The 25,552-nt window shown below is 39.3% G+C and overlaps 1 protein-coding gene across 1 annotated transcript in view; it reads right to left on the reverse strand.

Moving 5' to 3' along the window:
- Nucleotides 1-742: 742 nt before the first annotated feature.
- Nucleotides 743-25,552, reverse strand: part of LOC111531382 (arylsulfatase F) — a 43,234-nt gene continuing 18,424 nt past the window's right edge. Inside the window, exons 4-9 of the mRNA XM_031935004.1 lie at nucleotides 24,673-24,730; nucleotides 24,451-24,587; nucleotides 12,632-12,766; nucleotides 9,877-10,039; nucleotides 923-1,047; nucleotides 743-834 (exon numbers count right to left, since the gene is read on the reverse strand). Of these exons, the coding sequence (XP_031790864.1) occupies nucleotides 743-834; nucleotides 923-1,047; nucleotides 9,877-10,039; nucleotides 12,632-12,766; nucleotides 24,451-24,587; nucleotides 24,673-24,730 (710 nt within the window). The remainder of the gene's footprint in view (nucleotides 835-922; nucleotides 1,048-9,876; nucleotides 10,040-12,631; nucleotides 12,767-24,450; nucleotides 24,588-24,672; nucleotides 24,731-25,552) is intronic.

The following is a 25,552-nucleotide window of genomic DNA, read 5'->3' on the forward strand; positions in this document are numbered from 1 at the left end:
AAAGAAAGAAAGAAAGAAAGAAAGAAAGAAAAAGAAAAGAACGCACACACATCAGAGGCATGCACCCAAGGTGCTGGCTTCTCTTGTCTTCTTCCATCTTCTCAAGGCTGGTTCTTGGGTTTCTTTTTGCCCACAGGTCAGTGCTAAATATTATGCAATCCTTACAACAAAATGAGAACATTAGAATCCCCTGGTAAAATGATATACACATTTTCCAGCAGATATCAGTCCTGTTTCTAAAAATGTATATATATTTTTTGGCTTTGTTTTTGTTTGAGACGGAGTATCACTCTGTCTTCCAGGCTGGAGTGCAGTGGCGTGATCTCAGCTCACTGAAACCTCTGCCTCCTGGGTTCAAGCGAGTCTCCTGCCTCAGCCTCCCGAGTAGCTGGGACTACAGGCGTGTACCACCACATCCGGCTAATTTTTGCATTTTTTAGTAGAGACAGGGTTTCGCCATGTTGGCCAGGCTGGTCTCAAATTCCTGACCTCAACTGATCTGCCTGCTTCGGCCTCCCAAAGTTCTGGGATTACAGGCGTGAGCCACCACGCCCAGCTAAAAATGTATGTTTTTTAAAAGTGTCTCCCTGACTTTACAGGCAAATCTTATGTTCATACATCTGTTTTCTTTATTAAGGTGTAATTGATAAGTAAAACTTGCATCGATTTTCCAGGCACAATGTGATGTTTTAATATTTGTGCATCTGCTGAGATAATTAAGTGACGCCAATTAGCATCTCCATTACCCCCACCTGCCTTTCTGCAAAAGCGCAATTCTGAGAAACTTCTCCAAAAACATGTGTTCAGTGACAGCCCTGGAATGAAAGGACCGGTCTAGGGAGAAAAGGAAGAATGTGTTCAGGATACACCTGAGGGACCCTGCTCCTGGCAGGGAACAGGAAGCAACGGTTTGAGCACTCACTGTCATCCTTGGGGATCCACCGCACGGCGTGCAGGTAGGAGCCACAGTAGTGGAACAGAAACTCATGCTCCGAGTGCCTGGCGCTGCCCTGCAGCAAGGGCATGAGGTCTCGACCGTCAATGACCCTGCAGAGACACAGACAGTGCAGATAAGGAGAAGGGAGAGAAGGGACGTTGGGTCCCAAGCTACCTGAAGAGTACTTGGTGAAGACTGCGTCATGCCTTACGGCCAGAGGACAGCGTACTAAGTCTTTAGGAAAACTCATGCGTGCTCTCTGGGAGATCACACTCCAGTGGGTAAGGGAAGAAAGCTAAGCTTTGATCCTGAAATGATGAGGCCGAGGAATGTGACAATGCATGCCCCAAAGGCGAAAAGATCAGATCACCTTGGCTGTGACACAGAGGCTCTCCACAGCTCAGCAACTTGTGGCAATTTCATAAATCTGACTTCATTTGCAATTATATTGCTACCCTTTGAAAAACTTTTATGGAATCATTAAAAGTCATATACTTCTAATTTTATATGAGAAATGGAGTAAATGAACGCACAAACAGAAAACCAAGCACCATGTTCTCACTTAGAAGTGGGAGCTAAACACTGGGTACACATGAACATAAAGACGGGAACATTAGACACTGGAGGGCTCCAAAAAGCAGGAGGCAGGGAGGAGGGAAGGGTTGAAAAACTACCTGTTGGGTACTATGTTCACCACTTGGGTGACGAATTTGATAGAAACCTCAGCATCACACAATATATCCAAATAACAAACCTGCACATGGGCCCCTGAATCTAAACTAAAATGAATTTTTAAAAATTATATTAGAAAATATATCTCATGCCTTATATTAGAAAGCAATAATAATAAAACCTGCTTTGTAATGGGACACATAATAATACATCCCAGATAAGGATTTTTCTTTTTCTTTTTTGAGATGGAGTTTCACTCTTGTTGCCCAGGCTGGGGGCAGTGGCGTGATCTCCGCTCACCACAACCTCTGCTTCCCAGGTTCAAGGGATTCTCCTGTCTCAGCACTTCCGAGTAGCTGGGATTACAGGCATGCACCACCACACCCAGCTAATTTTGTATTTTTAGTAGAGATGGGGTTCCTCCATGTCGGTCAGGTTGGTCTTGAACTCCCGACCTCAGGGGATCCACCCGCCTCAGCCTCCCAAAGTGCTGGGATTTCAAGTGTGAGCCACTGTGCCCAGTCAGGAATTTTTTTTTTTTTTTTTTCTTGGAGACGGAGTTTTGCTCTTGTTGCCCAGGCTAGAGTGCAATGGCACGATCTCAGCTCAACACAACCTCCACCTCCCAGGTTCAAGCAATTCTCCTGCCTCAGCCTCCTGAGTAGCTGCGATTACAGGCTTGTGCCACTACGCCTGGCTAATTTTGTGTTTTCAGTAGAGAAGGGGTTTCACCATGTTGGTCAGGCCGGTCTCAAACTCCTGACCTCAGGTGACCCATCTGCCTTGGCCTCCCAAAGTGCTGGGAATACAGGTGTGAGCCACCGTGCCCTGCCTAAAAAGGATCTGAGAAGAAATAAAACTATATTTACTATCAGATACAATGATTTCCTATGTTAATTATCACTGAAAAACCTGCCGGAAATAATGAGTAAGATTAGCAAGATCACACAGTACAACATCAACTTTTAAAAATGTCTATATATTTGCAATGAATGGCTGGGAATGATATTATTTTAAAAGTATCATGTACTATAACAAGAGAGAGCATGAAGTATTTAGGGATAGCATTTTTATGTGAAAAATTTGTATGAGAAAAGCCACAAAGCACCTAATAAGAGAAATAAATGGAAAAATGAACTATATCTATTGATTGGAAAATTCAGTGTTTTAAGACATCAATTTTCTGCAAATTGATCTATAGATTTAAAGCAATCAATTTCAGAAAGGTTTATGATGAAATGAGGAAACATTCTAAAATTTACAGGGGAACATAAAGATCCTAGAATGGTTTACAATTTTTTGAAGAAGAAAATAGTTTGAAGACTCACTACATAACTCCCAGATTTACTATAAAGCTAGAGTAATTGAGACAGTGTAGTGTTGAAATAAGGGTTTCTTTCAATGGATCGATGAAATAGGAGAGTCCAGGAATTGACCAATATGTATACTGCTTTTCAACAAATGTTCCAAATAGTTCAGTAGAGATAGGACTGTCTTTCAATAAATGACAGTAGAAAAATTGGATATCCTAATGCAAGGAAAATAAATCTCAGCCTATACCTCAAACCACATTAAAAAATTCACTCACTGTGGACCATAAGCCTAAATGTAAACCCGAAACTATACAACTTCTCAGTGAAAACATAGGAGAAAATCACTGTGATCTTTTGATAAGAAAAAAAATTTGTTTAAGTTTTATCACAAAAATCACAAGTTATAAAAGAAACAAAGATAAATTAGCCATTATCAAAATATAAAACTTCTGCTTTTCAAATGGCAATGTCAAGAAAATAAACACGTGACCTCAGTCCATTAGTGGGGAAAAAGAAGAAAACAATTAAAATATTAAATATTAATTTTAAAAAGTTTAGAGCAATAGAACAAATACTTAATGCATGCAGGGCTTAAAACCTAGGTGACAGGTTGATGGGTGCAGCAAACCACCATGGCACATGTATACCTATGGAACAAACCTGCACGTTTAAAAAAAGTTTAAAAGAAAAGAAAAAGACAAGCCATGGAGTGGAAGAAAATAATGATCCCTCTGTATCCACAGGTTTTTCTTTTCTTTTAAACTTTGAGACAGACGCTCACTCTATTTCCCAGGCTGAAGTGCAGTGGCGCAATCTCGACTCATGGCAACCTCCCGGTCCTGAGTTCAAGCGATTCTCCTGCCTCGGCCTCCCAAGTAGCTGGGATTACATATGCCCACCACCACACCTGGCTAACTTTTGTATTTTCAGTAGAGATGGGGTCTCGCCATGTTGGCCAGGCTGGTCTGGAACTCCTGAGCTCAAGTGATCCACCTGCATCAGCCTCCCAAGGTGCTGAGATTATAGGCGTGAGCCACCGTGCCCGGCCCAGAGGTTCTGCATCTGCGAATTCAACCAACTGCAGATCAAAAATATTCATACGATTTTCTCCTATGTTTTCACCTAGAAGTTGTATAGCTTCAGGTTTACATTTAGGCTTATGGTCCGTAGTGAGTTAATTTTCTAATGTGGTGTCAGATATAGGTTGAGATTTATTTTTCTTGCATTTTGATGTCCAGTTGTTCTAGTGTCATGTATTGAAAGACAGTCCTATCTCTACCGAATTATTTTGGGCATTTGTTGAAATGCAATATATACATTGATCAATTTCTGGACTCCCCTCTTCTACTGAGCCACTGAAACCCTCATATCAACACGGCACCGTCTGGATTACTTTAGCTTTACAGTAAATTTTGGAATTACGTAGTGAGTCTTCAAACGATTTTCTTCTTCAAAACATTTTAGGCTATTCTAGATTCTTTATTCTAGAAAATCCTATGAAATACTTTTGATCTGCAGTTGATTGAATTTGCAGATGCAGAACCTCTGAGTTCAGAGGGATGACTATTTGGTTCTACTTCACAGCTTGTCTTTTTCTTTTCTTCTAAACTTTCTTTTAAGTTCATATTTAATATTTTAATTTTTTCTTTCTTTTCCTTTTTTCTCCACTAATGGACTGAGGTCACATGTTTATTTACTGGATATTGACATCTGAAAAGCAGAAATTTTAAATTTTGATAATGACTAATCTATCATCTTTTTCTTTTATAGCTTGTGACTTTTTTGATAAATCTAAAAACAATTATTTTCTTATCTGAATATTACAGCAATTTTCTCCCATGTTTTTATTTAGAAGTGTTATAATTTTGGGTTTACATTTAGGCTTACGGATCTTTTAGGGACGGTCTTGCCTGTACTGAATATGTACAGGCTTTTTCTTGTCATTATTCGCTAAAGGATTCAATATAACAACTATTTTATGTGGCATTTACGTACATTGTATTAGGTATTATGAGTAATCTAGAGATGATTTAATATATACAAGAGGATGTGTGTAGGTGATATTGCAAATATTATAGTATTTTATATCAGGGACGTGAGCATCTGTGTATTTTGGTATCCATGTGGGGTCTTGAGACCAACCCCCGACGGATACCAAGGGACAGCTGTATTGGTAAACCATATACCTGATAAGCCATTTTTCCCCAACACTTTGGTAAACCATTGCATCCTCAGATTCCCGTGTTTCTACACATTAGTGGTTTCCTCTGTTTTATCTTTACTTTTCTTTTTTGTTTATTCTACTCTCTTGTTCAGGATCTCTGGTTATAAATCTGTCCATCTCTATTTTTGGTTGTAATTTGCTTTATCTGTTTTCTGTGGTGAGGTGGTGAAACAAATTGTGTTGATTCTAAAAATAAATTACTATTTGGCTTTTAGAGCATTAGCATCCTTCATTTCTGTACAGGTGAGAGCTGCTTTTGAGTTCTCGTTGATTTCATTGTGTTGGGGAGTGAAGGAGATGGGAGACACGTATCCACAGGCCCTCATGCTGCTGCTGTCATAGACAGTGGGCCTGATACTGTGAATTTGCTTTTTGTTGCCTTCTACATAGTAGAGCTATTCTCTATTAGCAAGGATATATTTAACTGGTCAACGCACATGCCAAAGAAGTCATGAATTCAAATAAAGAGGCTTGGGAGAATCAAGCATAGGAATAACCAAAAAATCAAACTGATGAGTAGTACCCGGCATGCCAACCTGTATGTGAAACTGAGGTTAGGTCTCCCACCACAGCGCCTTAGACATCTTCGTGATTTTCTTCCACTTCGCATTTTACTACAAAGATGGTGCATCCTCTGAGGACTTAGCCTGTGGCTAGTGGAGTCATGATTGCAGGCAGGAAAGGACAGTTGTACTATACATCTTATCAAGGACACCAAACTCATACCCCTAAACCTCTGATCAAATGAGCGTCTAATCTCATGGCACAGAATGCACTAGAGTGATGAGTGACTCCAATCAACTCATTCTTCTTTTTAACGTGAGGACAACAGCTGGAACTTGGCAGTAGTTGCCTTCCACCCTCATGCAACGTAGCAATATTGTGCCAGGACTTTTCCCTTCTTCCTAACAGGCTGTTGGGCTATGTGGAGTGACAGACTTCTTAAAACAACTATTTCTAAATGGTAGAACAGGGAAACTGGGCTTCTCCATAGTTTTTCGGATAGGTTCTTTTTGCAACAACTTCACAGTGGTTTTTTAAATATTTTTTCTGGGCTGGACACGATGGCGCACACCTGTAACTCCCAACACTTTGGGAGGCTGAGGAGGGAGGATCACTTGAGGTCAGTAGTTCAAGACCAGTCTGGCCAACATGGCGAAAACCCATCTCTATAAGAAATACAAAAATTATCCAGGTGTGGTGATGTGTGCCTGTAGTCCCAGCTACTTGAGAGGCTGAAGCATGAGAATTACTTGAACCCGGGAGGCAGAGGTTACAGTGAGCTGAGATTGTGCCACTGCACTCCAGCCTGGGCAACAGAGCAAAACTCTGTCTCAAAAATAAAATAAATAAAAATAAAATATAAAATATACTTTCTTTCCTGTGTTAGCATCATCAATGCCTAACTTCTTTTCAGACAGAAAATAAAAACGTCTTTATCTAAAGTTCAGTCCTGAAAATTATAAAATAAATTCCAGCCTTAGTGTGTTGATACAAATATCTACTAACATCAAACATATGTTTTTAAATATTAGAAAGGCAAACTTGGGGGTGTGTCTTAATTAGTTCTTGATAGTTTGTTTTTCAGTAAGTTAACCATGACTTCTAAAATATTTTTCTTTTCTGTATTAGTGCCAACAGAATCTAACTTTTTTTTGGGAGAGGGAGGGGAGAAAATATAAAAATTTATAACAAAAAATTTTGAAAACCATGAAATATAGTCTTAGTTTCTTTGTCTTATTTTTTTAAGCTGCTTTTCACCCTGGTCAATATTTTTTTGACTTTATATGAATAAGTAACAGCAAAACACACAGTTTTTTAATCTATAATCAAATACACAGGTTTTATCTATAAATCCAAAATAATTGCCTTCACTGGCTAAAACCAAGTGTAAGCTTCCTTCGTTGGATGGGGGCAACTTTCTTTTTCTTATGAGCTTTGACACATCTGATGGATCTGCTTTTTTCTTGATATAATAAAAACTACTAGAGACTTCTAGCAAAATGGAGTGACTTGCAGTTTCACCAAAGTATTCACATCTTCTAGAATCTTCTAGAATCATTGCAGTAATTCACCTTTGTTTTCTATTGAAGTGTGAAGTCAAATGCAGAAGGAATGGGAATGAAGATGTAATATTTTTAGAGCTTATTCTGACAAAATCAAAATAAAACTCAAATTCTTTCCCTTTTTTTGTGAGACAGGGTCTCATTCTGTTGCCCAGCCTGGAGTGCAGTGGCAGGATCATAGCTCACTGCAGCCTCGACCTTCCCAGACTCAAGCAATCCTCCCACTTTAGCCTCCTGAGTAGCTGGGACTACAGGTGTGCACCACTATGCCTGGCTAATTTTTGAATTTTTTGTAGGAATTTCACCATGTTGCCCAGGCTGGTCTCAAACTCCTGGGATCAAGCAATCCACCTGCCTCAGCCTCCCAAAGTGCTGGCATTACAGGTGTAAGCCACTGTGCCTGGCCTAAAAATCAAATAATTTCTATAAAGGCAAATCCTCATCAGCATCCACAGACCAATATTCCATGAGACTAGGTGTCAGAATGGCTGAGTGGTCTAAGGTGCCAGACTCAAGCTTGGCTTCCATGAGACTGAGATTCTCCTCAGCACTTTATAAGTCCAAAATATAGCCTATACCAATATCCCAAACTCAGCGCATTTCACTCATATCTTGGAAGATTATTGATTATGATTGGTTCAGTAACTTAAAAAATTGGCATTAGTACTAATACTATTACATAATTTTTTGGAAATGTATTATTTAGCTCAAATTGATAAATACTTTTTTTCAAAGTAGAAGGAATCTTTATTCTGTTATTATTTTACATAAATTCTCAACAAATTCCCTTACTGGCTAAAGCAAGTAAGAAAAGGGGGAGTGCGGTCGGGCGTGGTGGCTCACGCCTGTAATCCCAGCACTTTGGGAGGCCGAGGCGGGCGGATCACAAGGTCAGGAGATCAAGACCATGGTGAAACCCCGTCTCTACTAAAAATACAAAAAATTAGCCAGGCGCTGTGGCGGGCGCCTGTAGTCCCAGCTAGTCGGGAGGCTGAGGCAGGAGAATGGCGTGAACCCAGGAGGGGGAGCTTGCAGTGAGCTGAGATTGCGCCACTGCACTCCAGCCTGGGGGACAGAGCGAGACCCCGTCCCCAAAAAAAAAAAAAAAAAAAAGAAAAGGGGGAGTGGATGCCAATTGTGGTGGTTCATGCCTGTAAACCCCCAGCACTTCAGGAGGCTGCGGCAGGAGGATCGCTAGAGACCAGGAGCTGGAGACCAGCCTGGGCAACATAGCAAGATCCCATTCCTACAAAATGACAAAACTGGTTAGGTGTGGTGGTGCACGCCTGTGGTCCCAGCTGCTCAGAAGGCTGAGGTGGGAGGATCGCTTGAGCCCAGGAGGTAGAGAGTGCAGTGAAATATGACTGCACCACTGCATTCCAGTCTGGGCAACAGAGCAAGAACTCACTTTTTAAAAAATATGTATATAAATGAGGGATCTTTTTGTTTTCAATTAACATTGAGATTTATCCTATTTTTCTTCAGAAATAGATTAGCTTTGTTACGTGAAGAAAGAAATATTACAAGAACTCTGTGGGCTTGGAGGAGAGACATAGTTGTGGTTCTAACCCATCTGGATTCCCTTGCAGAGGTGTGATCAACGAACTGTCAATCAATCAGCAGTAAACCTACCTAGGTTGGTTGCTACCGGGGAATGCAGCAATGTAGTATGAACGATTTCCTCTTGATAAAATTCAAAGTATTCATGATAGAGTTCAAAGCACCCTCAAACATCCTACCTTCTTCTCAGTCTTCCAGATCTTTCACACCAGAGACTAGGAATATTTTTCCCTTTCTTATAGAGATGAGTGAGTTTTACCTACCATGTCTTCATCTTCAAAACTTCCTGTCCCCATCTTTCTCTTAATTGAAAATGTTAAAATATCTAAGATGGGCCACATTAGATTAGTATCTAAGACTGGTCTCTGACAATATGGGGGTTCCTCAGAAAACTAAAAATAGAGCTACCGTGTGATCCAGGAATCCAACTACTTGGTATATACCCGAAAGAAAAGAAATCAGCAGATCAAAGGAATATCTGCATTTCCATGTTTATCACAGCACTCTTCACCATAGCCAGGCTACGGAATCAACCTAGCTGCCTATCGGCAGACAAATTACTTTTTAAAAAAGTTTTATATATGCACAGGGAATACTATTCACCCCTAAAAAAAGAAGGAATTCCTGTCATTTGCAGCAACATGAATGGAACTGGTGGCCATTATTTTAAGTGAAATAAGCCAAGCCCAGAGAAAGCAGACATCACATCTTCTCACTCAATGTGGGAGCTGAAAAAAAAAATGGTGAAACTTAGGAAGATAGAAAGTAGAATAGTGATGATCAGAGGTCAGGAAGGGGAGAGACGAGAGGAAGATGAAGGGGAAAATGAGAAAATAAATACGTTTATTACCACTGAACTGTATATTGAAAAATGGTAAAGATGGTAAATCATATAGGTATATTTTACCTCAATAGGAAAAAGAAAAGACTGGTCTGTGGCGTATGAAGAATGCTGAATAGACACAGTCATATAAGACAGTAACACTGTGTAGGTATTAGGGAAAAAGTGGGTCTGCCAGGATAGAGTCACTCTCCTTGTTCCGAATCCTCTGAGAGGGAAGAAGGGTGAAAACGAGCTGTTGTTACCGGTTTATATGACGTCACCTGTCCTGAGGGAGACTTCCTCCTGACACTGATGCGACAGTTGGGAAAATATCCATTAAACTTGTAGGCTCCTTAATCACCCGTCCAGCTGGTACCTTTCCAGGCCATCGAACAATTCCTGGGACGCGGATTCCACCTTCCCAGCCCCCCATGCCTTTTCCACCTATAAGATAATGCAATTACATTCAATTATTGTGCCTAGTTAAAATAGTCACTGTATTGAATGTATTTAAAAGGTAAACTAGTATCAAAAGAGATCACATTTGTATAGTGTCTATTCTATGTAGAGTCCTAGTGGAGTAAGTAGCGCACGTCTACAGAATTATATTTTCCTGTGCTGCTGGTAGGTTTTTGATTAAATAACTAAACATATGTAATATTGGACATTCACATCCCATTTGCATGGCTATTTTCTCTACTTAAAGTGTTCTTATCTCAAATACACACCGACTTCATTTCCAAACTCCCTCATACCTTTGCTCAAAGTAATTTCCTATATTTTTTTAAATTAGTATTTTTCTTGTATCTAGCCCCCAAGGTTATGGAACTCACAGTAACCTCAATGAGGCATGCCTGAACATTTTATTTGAAATGGCAGTCCCACCCCAGAATTCTTTATTCTCGTGTTTTTTCATATTTACTGCCACCTTCTAATATATCATTAAATTAAATTTTTTAATTAAAGTTTTAAATTTAATTTTAATTTTTTTAATTAAAATTTTTTGTTGTGGTTGTTTTTTGTTTTGAGATGGAGTCTTGCTCTGTTGCCAGGCTGGAGTGCAGTGGCGTGATCTCGGCTCACTGCAACCTTCGCCTCCTGGGTTCAAGTGATTCTCCTGCCTCAGCCTCCTAAGTAGCTGGGACTACAGGTGCCCGCCACCATGCCCAGCTAATTTTTGTATTTTTAGTAGAGACGGAGTTTCACCATGTTGGCCAGATGGTCTCGATCTCTTGATCTCGTGATCCGCCTGCCTCGGACTCCCAAAGTGCTGGGATTACAGGCGTGAGCCAAAAATGTTTAAAAGCAGTTATCATAAGCAAACAGAGAATGTCTAACATGCGCATGCATGTTTACAGCAATGCAATTCTCAATTGCAAAGATACGGAACCAGACTAAGTACCCATCAACCAACAGGTGGATAAAGAAAATGTGCTGTACATACACCATGGAATTCTATTCAGCCATAAAAAGAAATGAAATAATGTCTTTTGCAGTAACTTGGATGGAGCTGGAGGCCATTATTCTAAGTGAAGTAACTCAGGAATGGAAAACCAAACAGCCTATGTTTTCACTTGTAAGTGGGAGCTAAGCTACAAGAATGCAAAGACATAAGAATCATATAATGGGCTCTGGGACTTTGGGGAATGATTGGGAGGGGGCTGAGGAAAAAAACTACACATTGGGTACAGAGTAGAAGCTCAGGTGACGGGTGCACTAAAATCTCAGAAATCACCACTAAGGAACTTATCTATGTAACCAAAAACCACCTGTATCCCCAAAACTACCGAATTTTTTTTTAATAGAATGTCTATAATAACAATTTCCACTAAGGATTTGTTTTGGGTCCTAAATGCACACTTCAGTGCTACACGCTCTAAAGAGTACACATTCATCACCCTCTGCAAGAGGGAGGCAGAGCCTTTACCTCGTTCATACAGAAATTATAATTTCCTACCGAACCCAAGACTGTGGAATCTGTAGTTACATGAATAACCACGTATTTTCCTATAGAAAATACTTTAAAATCTCTCTCAAGACATATGATAAAATATACTTGACATTTTCCAGATAATTATCTTTGTTTTTCTTTTTCTTTTTTTAATCCTCATTTCACAGATGAAGATAACATTCTTCTAACATCAGGTTACACATTATAGACCTGGCCAATGTAGTAGCTTATGGACCTATTTTGTGGATTAAATATTACAGCAGGACATAAAATCAGTATATGTGAATTTAATCATGAAAATCAAGACAGGCTTCGCTACTTTCTATGCTATACTATATCCTTGGAAGACAGCATAAGATTTCCCTTTTTTTTTTTTTTTTTTGTTTTGAGACGGAGTCTCGCTCTGTCGCCCAGGCTGGAGTGCAGTGGCCGGATCTCAGCTCACTGTAAGCTCCGCCTCCCGGGTTTACGCCATTCTCCTGCCTCAGCCTCCCCAAGTAGCTGGGACGACAGACGCCCGCTACCTCGCCCGGCTAGTTTTTTGTATTGTTTTAGTAGAGACGGGGTTTTACCGTGTTAGCCAGGATGGTCTCGATCTCCTGTCCTCATGATCCTTCCGTCTTGGCCTCCCAAAGTGCTGGGATTACAGGCTTGAGCCACCGCGCCCGGCCCAGACTTCTTAATGATGAAGGATCCCTGGTTTCTGACCTCTGTTCTCTAGGAACCACATTCCCCCTCATTTAATCTCTCAATAGTCTCATAAACGAAATGAATGAGTGGATATTTCTTTAAAGACCCCATAAAAGCATCTGCTTGTGCTAACTCCTCATAATTTGATAGGGTTGTCAGAAAGGCATATTTCTAGATGCTCCCTCTACATACATGGCTTCCCTCCACAGAAATGTTAACAAATATAAGACCAATTTTCTTGACCTTGGTCTGATACTTCATTTTACTAAGAGTCAAATTAAACAAACTTGCTCAGTTTTTCAGGCCTCATTCTCTGACGTCATGGGCTTTAATTATAAGAACCATAAAAATAGCTTATTCACCACCAGATCACTTGCGTGAGTTCCTCTCCTCACCTTTATATATTCCATTCCATCCACCAAGTTGGGCATGTCCTCGCCTAGCTTCCAAATGCCCTCCATGGTCTGATGTAAAGTAGACAATGGTGTTGTTCCTTAGGCCAAAATGATCGATAGCATCAAGAATTTTGCCTAAAATAATATACAAGAGACAAGTAAAAATAATGACATTATGAGGTATTTCACCCCTAAGTCAAATGGGCATGAGCTATCTAAAGGAAAACAAGGATGGTGTGACCCTTACTATGTCAAAAGCCACAAAAGAAAAGAAATGTGCATTAACAGTTTAAACTGACAAACAACTGAAAGAGAAAAAAACTGAGAGGAGGGGTGCGGTGGCTCACGCCTGTAATCCCAGCACTTTGGGAGGTTGAAGCGAGTGGATCACAAGGTCAGGAGTTCAAGACCAGCCTGGCCAAGATGATGAAACTCTGTCTCTACTAAAAATACAAAAATTAGCTGGGCATGGTGGCAGAGGCCTGTAATCCCAGCTACTCGGGTGGCTGAGGCAGAGAATTGCTTACACCCGGGAGGCGGAGGTTGCAGTGAGCTGAGATTGTGCCACTGCACTCCAGCCTGGGCGACAGAGTGAGACTCCATCTCAAAAAAAAAAACAAAAAAAAAAAAACAAAAAAAAAACTGAGAGCCCAAAATTTTTAAGAAATAAAAGATGACCTGCTTCAAGAAGAAATTACTATGGCAATACAAATCAACATCAGTTGCTACTAATAACATTTAAAAGGGCAAATTCTCCTTGATAATTTCCTTCATGTAGAATGAAAACATTCAACAGAGAAATACAGTTTTTCCCATTGGATATGAAAACAAGGATTGTGGTGGTATTCTGATGTTGCACAGAATGGCAGCCACGGTTTATGCACCCTCTCTGCTCACGGAAGGCAGACATTGTTACAGAATTTGAAGAGACAGAGGCAAGAATAAGACACTCCCACTGTTGGGTTCACATAATTTATTTGACATATTCTTGCAGATGATTTAGGTAGGTAATTCTTTACCTAACCATTTTCCCTTCCCTTCTTATTTGATATTTTCAATAGAGAATAGGATGACTAGGTGGGGAGAATTAGACTCAGTGGGCAAGTGAAAAGAGGAAGAATGCATTCAAAATAAACCACAATTCCAATCATTTTTATAGGAAAATAGCCAAATTCCTAGAGTTCCCAAACCCAGTCTGTATTATGCATAATTATGAAAAAACCTATTAGTCTCAAATGTGTCTAATTCTGTGTGTTCTGCTGTTGGTTATCTCAGAAAACATTACATTAACATTCCTAAGGTACTATACCTTAGAAATTTTCTTCTAGAGCCGAGGCACACAGATAAGGGCAAGTTAAGAAGTAATTTATACTTTTAAATTCTTTTAAAAATTTACCACAGTACTTTTAGCAAAAATCGCACTGAAAATTGATTCAAGAGAAAATGATCAATGGCTGCTAAACCTGGCATTGAATGTTTGATAAGAACCAAGATATTGGCTTCATCTCAAAATATCTCCCATAAAATAGTTAATAATTTCAAATTATTAAGTAATGACAAAATAAGTAACTTTATAGTGGGGAAAACTGGAAGACACCATTTAATCCATTGATGAAGAACTTTATAACCATTGTTGGGGCTACTTGACTTCTGTATCTACTGGATTGAGAACACACCATCACTTCTATTTCCATTGAAGGAAATGTCAAACCGACCCAATTCAAGGGACATTCTACATGATACCTGGTCTTTATTCTCAAAAAATGTCAAGGTCTTTGAACTCAAGAAACATTAGAGATTGCTCAGTCTTTGTCCAGATCAGAGGAGTTTAAACAGATCCGACAAGAAAATCCGTGGACCAGAACAGAAAGAGGGTAGAGAAAGTAGGGGTTTTGTTGGTTGGTTTTGTTTGTCCATCGGTCTTGGTTGCTGTGTATAAAGTTTCTTATGAGCACAGCTGGAGAAGTTTGGCTGGGATTTGTGAATTAAATCGTAGGAATCCATCCATGTTAATTTCCCGATTTTGATGATTCACAGTGATGATGTAGGAGAATGTCTTTGTTTTATAAAATACATACTAAAGTTTCTAAATTTAATGAACATCATATCTGCATCTTACTCCCAAATATTCAGAAGCATAAGAAACATGTGGAGGTGGAAGAGAGAAAGAGAGACAGAGGAAGACAGAGGATGATCAGGAGAAAGGAAGACGGAGAGAGAAGATATATTTGATAAATTGCTAACAGCTGGGAAAGATGGGTGAAGGGGACATAGGAGTCGTTTTCACTCTTCTTGCTACTTTTCAGTAAATAGTGAAAAGTAGCAAGAAAAAACAACAAGGCTAATATTTTTCTGATTATAAAAATACAGCATAGCTTGGGAAATACAAAAAATAAAGAAAATTATAAGGAGGAAAATAAAGACCACCAATTTCCTGCCCCCACTGCCATTTGACTATTTAAAAAAAAATTGTTACATACTGTATTAGTCTGTTTTCACGATGCTAATAAAGACATACCTGAGACTGCGCAACTTATAAAGAAAAAGAGGTTTAATGGAATCACAGTTCTACGTGGCTAGGGAGGCCTCACAATCATGATGGAAGGTGAAAAGCATATCTTACACGGTGGCAGACAAGAGAGAATGAGAGCCAAGCAAAAGGAGTTTCCCCTTATAAAACCATCAGATCTCATGAGGCGTATTCACTACCATGAGAACAATATGGGGGAAACCGCCCCCATGATTCAATTATCTCCCACCAGATCCCCCCGCAACATGTGGGAATTATGGGAGCCACAATTCAAGATGAGATTTGGGTGGGGACACAGCCAAACCATATCACATACTCTTGTAGATGCATCTCTCTATATATTTGGGTTGATATTGCATGCACAGTTTTCAACTTGCTTTTTTCATCCAATATTATTTCTTGGAAAATCTTCGTGTTAAAAAATTATTCAAGGCTGGGCATCGTGGCTCACACCTGTAATCCCAGCAATTTGGGAGGGCAAGGAAGGAGGATTCCTTGAGCTCAGGTATTTGAGACCTCCCTTGTCAACACAGTGAGACCCTGTCTCAATTTAAAAAAAAAACTAAAAAAATTATTTGTACAATTTAATGGCCGGAAAAGTGTCCATTGTGTATGTGTGTGTATATATATGTATATATACATATATGTGTGTGTGTGTGTGTGTGTGTGTGTATAGTTTTTTTTTAGATGGAGTTTTGCATTTGTCACCCAGGCTGGAGTGCAATGGCACGATCTCGGCTCACTGCAACCTCCGCCTCCCAGGTTCAAGCCTTTCTCCTGCCTCAGCCTCCTGAGTAGCTGGAATTACAGGCATGCGCCACCACACCCAGCTAATTTTGTATTTTTAGTAGAGACAGGATTTCTCCATGTTGGTCAGGCTGGTCTAGAACTCCCCATCTCAGGTGATCTGCCTGTCTCAGCCTCCCAAAGTGCTGGGATTACAGGTGTGAGCCACTGCCCCCGGCCTAAACAATTTATGATGCTTTATTTTTAAGTACCATAAATTATTTAACCATTGTACTGTTGTTCACTATTCTGGTTAATTTTCATACTTTACCGTAATTTCAAATGCCATAATGAACAACTTTCGGCATTAATAATAGTTCATTTTTTCAATTCCTCATCAGTATCTAATATTTGATAGGTGATTATGGTACATTATGAATGATCACGGGTTTCCTCCTGTGTCCACTCTAATATTTGTACTCTTAATCTGTAAAAAATGTTTAAATTTTGCTGATATTTTTGGAAGGAATTATGTGTTTCCATTATTGATTTATAAGAACTCTTTATTTGTTAAGGGGTAAAAACAATGTCATGTTGTTGCTAATATTTCCTCAGTTTGCATAGGGCCTTTAGTCATGCTACTTATCAGATAACCTTTTGCTATTACTAACACTATACCTCATCCAGATGTAAATTTACTGTTTAACTATAGCTTCTTCCAATTTTTGTTTTGTTTCACTCAATGTCCTTAGTGTGTATGGAAAAGCATGCTAAATCGAATTGGTAATGGTTTTCCTAAACTAACTCTGTGAATTTCCTTAGGCTGCTGAAACAAATTAGTACAAATGAGGCGGCTTAAAACAACAAACATTTATTCTTTCACAGCTCTGGGGGCCAGATGTTCAAAATTAAGGTATTGGCAGGGTCTCTCTCTCGCTGAAGTTTCTAGGGGAGGATCTTTCCTTACTTCTTCCTCGCTTTGGACAGTTGGCATCAGTCCTTAGCCTTCCTCGGCTTGCAGCAGCCTCATCCTAATTCACCATATCGGATTAGGACCCACCCCCAATGACCTCATCTTAACTTGATTCCACCTGCAACGACCCTGTTTCCAAATAAGATCCCATTCTCACATACCTTGGGTTATGACTTGAACGTGTCTTTTTGGGGGGATGTAACTCAACTCATAATACAAACTTTCCCCAACACCTTTCACCCCTGCCACCTTGATTTAAAAACTTTATTGTACCGAATGTAATGTCCTTCTCTTTCCCAGACCTGCTCCAAGGCTATTATTTTCTGCTTCATTGATCTAAAAGTCAAATCTTGTAGTTCTGTGTTTTAATTTTTGTAGTTTTCTTTTTGATAGCATTTCTTATGATCACAGAAGTGTTTCTTGATGTTTTCTACCAAAGACTTTCTCATCAGATGTTTCTGGAAAGTTTATTTCCTATCAGTTTATTCAGTGTGTATTTCATCATCACCTATATAATGACCACTCCCCAGAGAATAGTAATTAATGCTCTAATCAGAGTTACCTTAGCCTTTAATATTAACTTCAAAATAACTAATATACTTATACAAAAAATAACTTATACAATCCACTCTTCCCTTCCATGTATTCAAGTTTTCTTTCATGAGTCAGTTTCAAGATACTCATTTACTGCTTGAAAAATTATTTCTAAATACTTTAGCTATTGACATTGGAGCTATAATGAATGGTAGCTGGTGATCCATCGTATCTTGAAATGCATTATTTTTAACAAAAAGAAAAGGTCTTAATTTTGGTGCATATACCCAACAGAGAAACATGGTAGACTTCATGTATAACTAATACATTTTTATATATAGCTAATATATTTATGTATAGCTAATATATATGTAACTAATTATACTATTGGACTAATACTATACTAACATATACTATACAAAAACAAATGTATTTATTATATTGTATGTCAATCTTTAGAAGATATATACTACACAACATGTAGTATATATGTATTTATGTATATAATAAAAATGTTTCATAAGTTACATTGTTAAAATATATGTAAAATATAGATAATGTTAACAGCATGATAAATAACATGTATATAGTTAGGCAATACTAGAAAGCATGCAAGAATTTTCCTGGCTACTATCTAATTCATGCATATTTTATAAGTCTCTCAAAATACTAAGAATAGAAAGATTCAAAGTGTCAGCCAACATTATGCTTAAGAGTAAAAATTGGAACTATTTCATTAATACCAGAAAAATAAGAATATTTTTGTCATTATGTAACCTATTTTTCTACATAACCTGACTGATGCAATTAACATTAAAGTTAAATACATACTTTAACACATAAAATACAAGCTTAACATTAAAGGTCGTGAACATAACTATGTTGGAACCCCCAGAAAGTTTAATAAAACCTCTACAGTACTGAGGTATATATGCACATAGTATATAATATGCATAGCATAATTGTGATATATAAGACAGAACCATATAATATATTCAAATCTAATAATTGTATATTAATGATATGTTTCTATTGTATGAACACAATATATAACAATGTATATAAGTAATATAACTATAATATAAATTCTATGTAATATAATTTTATTATAATACCATATGTCATCTATATGCTAATATGTGTTTTATTAAACTCTAGGGTTTTTAACATAGGCAATTCTGTTCTTTACAAATAATACTAAATTACTTTGAGTTGTTTGTATTCTTAATATTATTCAATTATATTCAATTCTTCTATTTATATCTTAAAATTTAGAGAGATTACATAGTGGCCATGGACATGATTCTTTCTGAGACAGGATTTTGCTCTATCACCCAGGCTAGAGTGCAGTGGTGCAATCGTGGCTCACTGCAGCCTCAAACTCCTGGGCTCAAATGATCCTCCCACCTCAGCCTCCCAAGTAGCAGGGAATACAACCATGGAAATGATTCATACCTTTCTAACATCAACTGAAATAAACAAATAAATATAGAAATGATATGCTACAGAAATACATAATATATATGCATTAAATATGATAAAACTTTCAAATTATTAATATTAATATGTATAACAAATAGTATAAATATATATAATATAAAGAGTTAAGTTATATTTTATGTATGTATCTCATATATTGCATAGAAATTATGTATATATGTGGCATAGAAATACATGTTTACAGCCTCCTTTGCAGTTCTGCCCTGTCTGGGGGAGCTGCCCAAGCTGTGTTGCTGTCCACAGACACGCCTACCCTGGGATTCCACCACTCACAATTGTCTGTACAACAGGCTCAGCCAGAACCCTCATCCTTGTCTCATCTCCTGCTGATAAGGCCATTTCTCCTACTCATTGTTGCACATTTTACTTTCTTATCTACATTCTTGAGAAACCTGCTCTTCAGATCCAAGTTGATGGACTTTCTCCCATGCAGAAATGCATGACTCATTCGGCATCAGAGATTTTCCCCTGTGTGGGGCAAGGGTGGTATCTCCATCAAAAGCTTCTCACGGGGCTCGAAGGAAGCAGGAAGCCAGGTTGGGGGAAGTTTTTGGAGTTTTTCTGACTCCTGTGAAATGACAGTCTGTAGGAATCTAACGGGGCTACAGGAGGCTTCAGAGAAGAATGCAGCTCTCCTTCTTCATCTTTCAACCTGACTTCTTTGCCCTGCATAAGAGGCAGCTGAGCTAGGGAGTAAGAGCTTTGGAGCCCAACCCTGGCTTATCTCCAAGAGCAGCCACCAAAGGCCACGTACTTTTGTCTCCTTCTCTGTGAATGGGGATAAATATGATGATGAAGATGGTACTCGTCTGTCAGGATGTTGTGGGGATTCATCCAGAATACACTGGTAACAGTGCATGGCCCATGGGAAGTATCACTTTTAAAAGTGTTTATTACACCAGCTGGAAAGGCTACTATTAGGTTGGTGCAAAAGTAATTGAGGTCTTTGTCATTACTTTCAGTGACAAAGACCTCAATTACTTTTGCACCAACCTAATAAGTCAAAAAAATTAAAAAAAGGAACAGATGCTGGTGAGACTGCAGAGAAGATGCAACACTTATATATTATTGTTGGGAATATAAATTGGCTCAGCCACTGTGGAAAGCAGTTTGGAGCTTTCTCAAATAACTTAAAATAGAACTACCCTCTGTCCCAGTAATCCCATTACTGGGTATCTACCCAAAGGAAAATAAATCATTCTACCAAATAGACACAGGCACTTGCATGTTTATCACACTATTCACAATAACAAAGACATGGAATCAATCCACATGGATAAAGAAAATGTGGTATAGAGGCACCGTGGAATACTATGCAGCCATGAAAAAGAACAAAATCACATCGTTTGCAGCAACATGGATACAGCTGGAGGCCATTGTCCTAAGCAAATTAACACAGAAAAAGAAAACCAAATACCACATGTTCTCACTTAGAAGTGAGAGTTAAACATTGGGTACTCATGGACATAAAGATGGGAACAATAAACACCGGGGACTCCAAAAGGGGAGAAGGAAGGTGGAGGACAAGGGCCGAAAATCTATCTATTGGGTGCCATGCCCTGGGTGACAGGATCTATTGTACCTCAAACCTCAGCATCATGCAATATACCCAGGTAATAAACCTGCATGTGTACTCCCTGAATCTAAACTAAAAGTGGAAATTATTAAAAAATGAAAATAAGTGTTTATTCTATCAGCAGACTCCATTATTCCAGGGCATTGTTGTGGGAAACCCATGATAATTTTTTTTTTTTTTTTTTTTTTGAGACGGAGTCTCACTCCGTTGCCCAGGCTGGAGTGCAGTGGCACGATCTCAGCCACTGCAAGCTCTGCCTCCAGGGTTCACGTCATTCTCCTGCCTCAGCCTCCTGAGTAGCTGGGACTGCAGGCGCCTGTCACCATGGATGTGTTTGTTTGCATTTTTAGTTGAGATGGGGTTTCACAGTGTTAGCCAGGATGGTTTTGATTGCCTGACCTCGTTATCCGCCTGCCTTGGCTTCCCAAAGTGCTGGGATTACAGGCGTGAGCCACCGCGCCCGGCCCCCCATGATAATTATAAAAGGCAGGAATGTGATATCTCTACCAGGAATGGCCACAAATAAACTTTTCTAATAAGAAAAGCAACAATTCCGGCCGGGCGCGGTGGCTCATGCCTGTAATCCCAGTACTTTGGGAGGCCGAGGAGGGCGGATCACGGTGAAACCCCATCTCTACTAAAAATACAAAAGAAAACTAGCCGGGCGCGGTGGCGGGCGCCTGTAGTCCCAGCTACTCGGGAGGCTGAGGCAGGAGAATGGCGTGAACCCGGGAGGCGGAGCTTGCAGTGAGCCGAAATCGCGCCACTGCCCTCCAGCCTGGGTGACAGCAAGACTGTCTCAAAAAAAAAAAAAAAAAGCAACAATTCCTAGAACTTGGGGTATTGTTACAGCTTCTGGGATAAATAATTTCAGGGTAAATACATGTTTGTTTGAGAATTGCTAAAATCACATATTAAAGCAAATGTTCATTCTTCCTAAAGGCTTGATCCTGGCTGTGTGGACAAAACATTCAAAAACTCTGGGCACCAGCATCATGTACATCTCAGTTGCACTTTTTCAAAATATAATTTTCAGATATCACAGCTTGTCCACCCAGATTCAACATACCCATCCATTTCTGTAATACTATCTGAATGTCACTAGAAAAATCCCGTTGAAATTAAAGTCACACCCAAAGTGCCTTGTTCCAACACTATGACACATCATCAGTTTTATTAAATTAGATACTTTGGGAACTTTGTTAATTTACATTTTTAAAGCAAATAGTAATTTCTTTTAGTTATCACAGCCTGAGTTTGAATGACTTATTTCACTGATTTTCAAAGATCAAATCAAAAATAGGATCGCCACACTTTTTGAGATTGAGTACAATATTAAGAATGTAAACTGTAAGGACTTGCTGCGTTGCCTAGTGCTGGTGGAGGCAGAAAGTAAGAGGGCTATGCATAGCTATCTATCTATCTATGCATTTATCTATGTATGTATGTATGTATGTATGTATGTATGTATGTATCCATCTATCTATCATGTATCTATTTATCTACCTATCATCTACGTATCTGTCAATCTATCCTATCATCTATCTCTTATCTATCAATCAGCTATCTTATCTGTCATCTGTCTATCATCTGTCGTATGTATCATGTATTTATCTATGTATCTATCCATCTATCATCTATGTATCTGTTTATTCATCTACCTATTCATGTATTCATCTATAATCTATCAATCTATATCTCTCTCTCATCTATCATGTTTATCTATGTATCTATCAATCATCTATCATCTATCATCTATCTATCTATCATCCATCCATCATCTATTTACCTATCATCTATCTATCAACTATCTATCAATCCATCATCTATCTATCCATCTATTTACCTATCATCTATCTCTGTCGATCATCTGTTTCTAAACATATGTACACAAACACTACAGACACAAACACACTTATACCTACGTAAACATCCATTCATGTGTATGTATTTGGTTTGAATATTATTTCTATCTTTAAATACTTTATATTTTTTATGTGTTTAAGACTATGCAAATTGGCTTTGCTTTTTCCATGTTTAATTTTCCAAAGTGTCTTTTTATTTAGTGACATATTTCACAATATCTGTATCTGGAAAATATTATACTTTAAATTTGTGTCCTGCACATATGTGAGTTTCACTCGTGGTTTTCCTTCATTAATGTTGGAAAATTGAAGCCATTTTGCTAATCAATATATTTACCATGTAAGTCTTAGGAAATCCCATTTACATTGTTCTCTCTACAGGGTTCATGAGGGTACTGGATTCTGACTTACCAGTTAATTCCCAACCCCCAACTAAGATCTTGGTGCTCAACAGACCTGAAATAAAGGTTGGCTATGTCACTAAAGAGTCTAAAAATACGATTCCTCTTTCTGTCAAAAAGATATGTGGGCTGGGTGTAGTGACTTATGCCTGTCATCCCAACACTTTGAGAGGCCGAGGCGGGCATATTACCTGAGCTTGGGAGTTCCAGAGCAGCCTGGGCAACATGGAAAAACCTTGCGTCTCCAAAACATACAAAAATTACCCGGGCACGGTAGCATGTGTCTATAGCCTCAGCTACTCAGGAGGCTGAGGCAGGAGAATCGCTTTACCCCAGAAGGCAGAGATTTTAGTGAGCTGAGATCACATCATTGCACTTAAGCCTGAGGGACAGAGTGAGATCTTGTCTCAAAAAAAAAAAAAAAAAAAAAAAGACATGTGCACTCTATGGTCATCACAGCACTATTCACAAGAGCAAAGACATAAATCAACCTAGGTACCCATCAGTGGGGGATTGGATAAAGAAAATGTGGTACATATACACCATGGAATACTACACAGCCGTAAAAAAGAACAAGACCATGTCCTTTGCAGCAACGTAGATGCAGGTGGTGGACATTATCCTATGCAAATTAATGCAGAAATATAAAACCAAATACTGCATGTTCTCACTTATAAGTGGGAGCTACTGTCACCCAGACTGGAGTGCATGGAGTGCAGTGGTGTGATCATGGCTCACTACAGCCTCAATTTATGGGCTCAAGCAATCTTTCCGCTTCAGTCTCCTGAGCAGCTGGGACTACAGGCGCATGCCACCACACCCAGCTAATTTTTGTATTTTTGTAGAGACAGGGTCTCACTATGTTGTCCAGGCTGGTCTCAAACTCCTAGGCTCAAGTGATCCTCCCGCCTCAGCCTCCCAAAGTGCCGGGATTACAGATGGGAGCCATGTGCTCAGCTGGATTTTTGTTAAATAGATTTTAGCTTATCTTGTCACAAAAAAGTAGCAGTGTGAGATGATAGATACACTTGCTTACTATATTACTATTACTTAATATTACTATATTATGTTACTTAACGATTACTATTTGCTTCACGATAGTAATCATTTTACTATCTATATGTATCTTTTAACATTATGTTGTGAATCTTAAATATACACAATAAAATTTATGTTTAAAAACAAAACGAAACGAGTGGGAGCATAACATCAAGTATACGTGGGCACACAGATCAGAGCAATAGATACTGGGGACCACTAGAGGGATGAAGGAAAGAGTGGAGGAAGGATTGAAAACTAACTATTGGGTGCTATGCTTAGTGTCTGGGTGAAGGGTTTGATCAGATCCTAAACCTCAGCATCACGTAATACACCCAGGTAACAAACCTGCACATGTCCTCCCTGAATCTAAAACAAGAGTTGAAATTTTTGAAAAGAAGATTTGATTTGTTATCTGGCCAGCACTGGAGATGCAGTCAAGTAGACAAAGACCCCAGTTGATAAGTGGACAGCACGCAAAGAAAGGAGAGGAAATGCATATAGTTTTTTTGCTGACTTTCTCAATTGCTTGCAACTATTACCTCATTTATGTCTCAGACCACCCTGTCCCATAGGCATAATTCTCTTCACTCTACAGGTTGACCAAGAGCAGTTTTCAGGTGTCCTGTCCTATCAGAACACGTTGGTTTCTGTCCACCTAGGTCCTGTGACTTACCCATCATGGAGTCCATCTCTTCCACATTATCCCCATACAAGCCATGCTTGCTGGTGCCAATGAAGTTGTCCGTGGTGGGGAGAGGTATGTGCACATGAAGAAAGGAGAAAAAAAGAAGGAAAGGTTCCTTACGGTGCCTGAGAAGACATCAATGAAACTACTTGTGAGTTTTCAACATTCATGAATGTGAAAAATACTGTTTTGGCTTCTCATAGACATGACCTGCTTCCTTCTTCTCCATGCTGCAGAAGATAGAGTGTGTCCACCCAAGGGCCCCACTCTGCATGGAATGGATTCCATGATCCTGCAGCACCTCAACTGCTCCCTAACCCCTTTGGTGATGCTACTGAAATCATCTCTATAAACTTCATAAAATCAATCAGAGAGGAAGGGAGGGGGAGAAACAAAAATGAACTAAGCTTGCAGCATACTCAGCTTTGATCCTGAGGTCAGCTTGCTCTCTGATCTATGTCTTCCTACTTGTTTGGTACCTATTTGTCCTAGAATCACATAGACCCACAGGATGATAACATAACATTATGAAATGTTAAGTTTTCCATTTGCGGTAATCTTTCAGGTTGTGTATACCAGGAAAACTACTGATGTTTGCTTCTCTGAAGGACCCTATGAGAAGCTGACTTACCAAAGCATGCCATTTCCACATTCTGGTGATTTCATTCCCTCTTACCCCAACCCATCAATGACCCCAAGAACCTCCATGATTCCCCTAAAAAATCCAGAACTCCTTGGAAAGATGGATTTGAGGACAGGCACAATGGCTCACACCTGTAATCACACCACTTTGGGAGGCTGAAGCAGGCAGATCACCTGAGGTTAGGAGTTCGAGACCAGCCTGTCCAACAGGGTGAAATCCTGTCTCTACTAAAAATACAAAAATTAGCCAGGCATGATGGTGGGCTCTTATAATCCCAGCACTGGGGAGGCTGAGGTGAGAGAATTGCTAAACCAAGGAGGCAGAAGTTGCAGTGAGCTGAGATTGTACCACTGCACTCCAGCCTGGGCAACAGAGTGAGAATCTGAGAAAAAGGGAAGGGAAGGGAAGGGAAGGGAAGGGAAGGGAAGGGAAGGGAAGGGAAGGGAA

Source organism: Piliocolobus tephrosceles, chromosome Y, assembly GCF_002776525.5.
Source record: "Piliocolobus tephrosceles isolate RC106 chromosome Y, ASM277652v3, whole genome shotgun sequence".
Lineage (NCBI taxonomy): Eukaryota > Metazoa > Chordata > Mammalia > Primates > Cercopithecidae > Piliocolobus > Piliocolobus tephrosceles.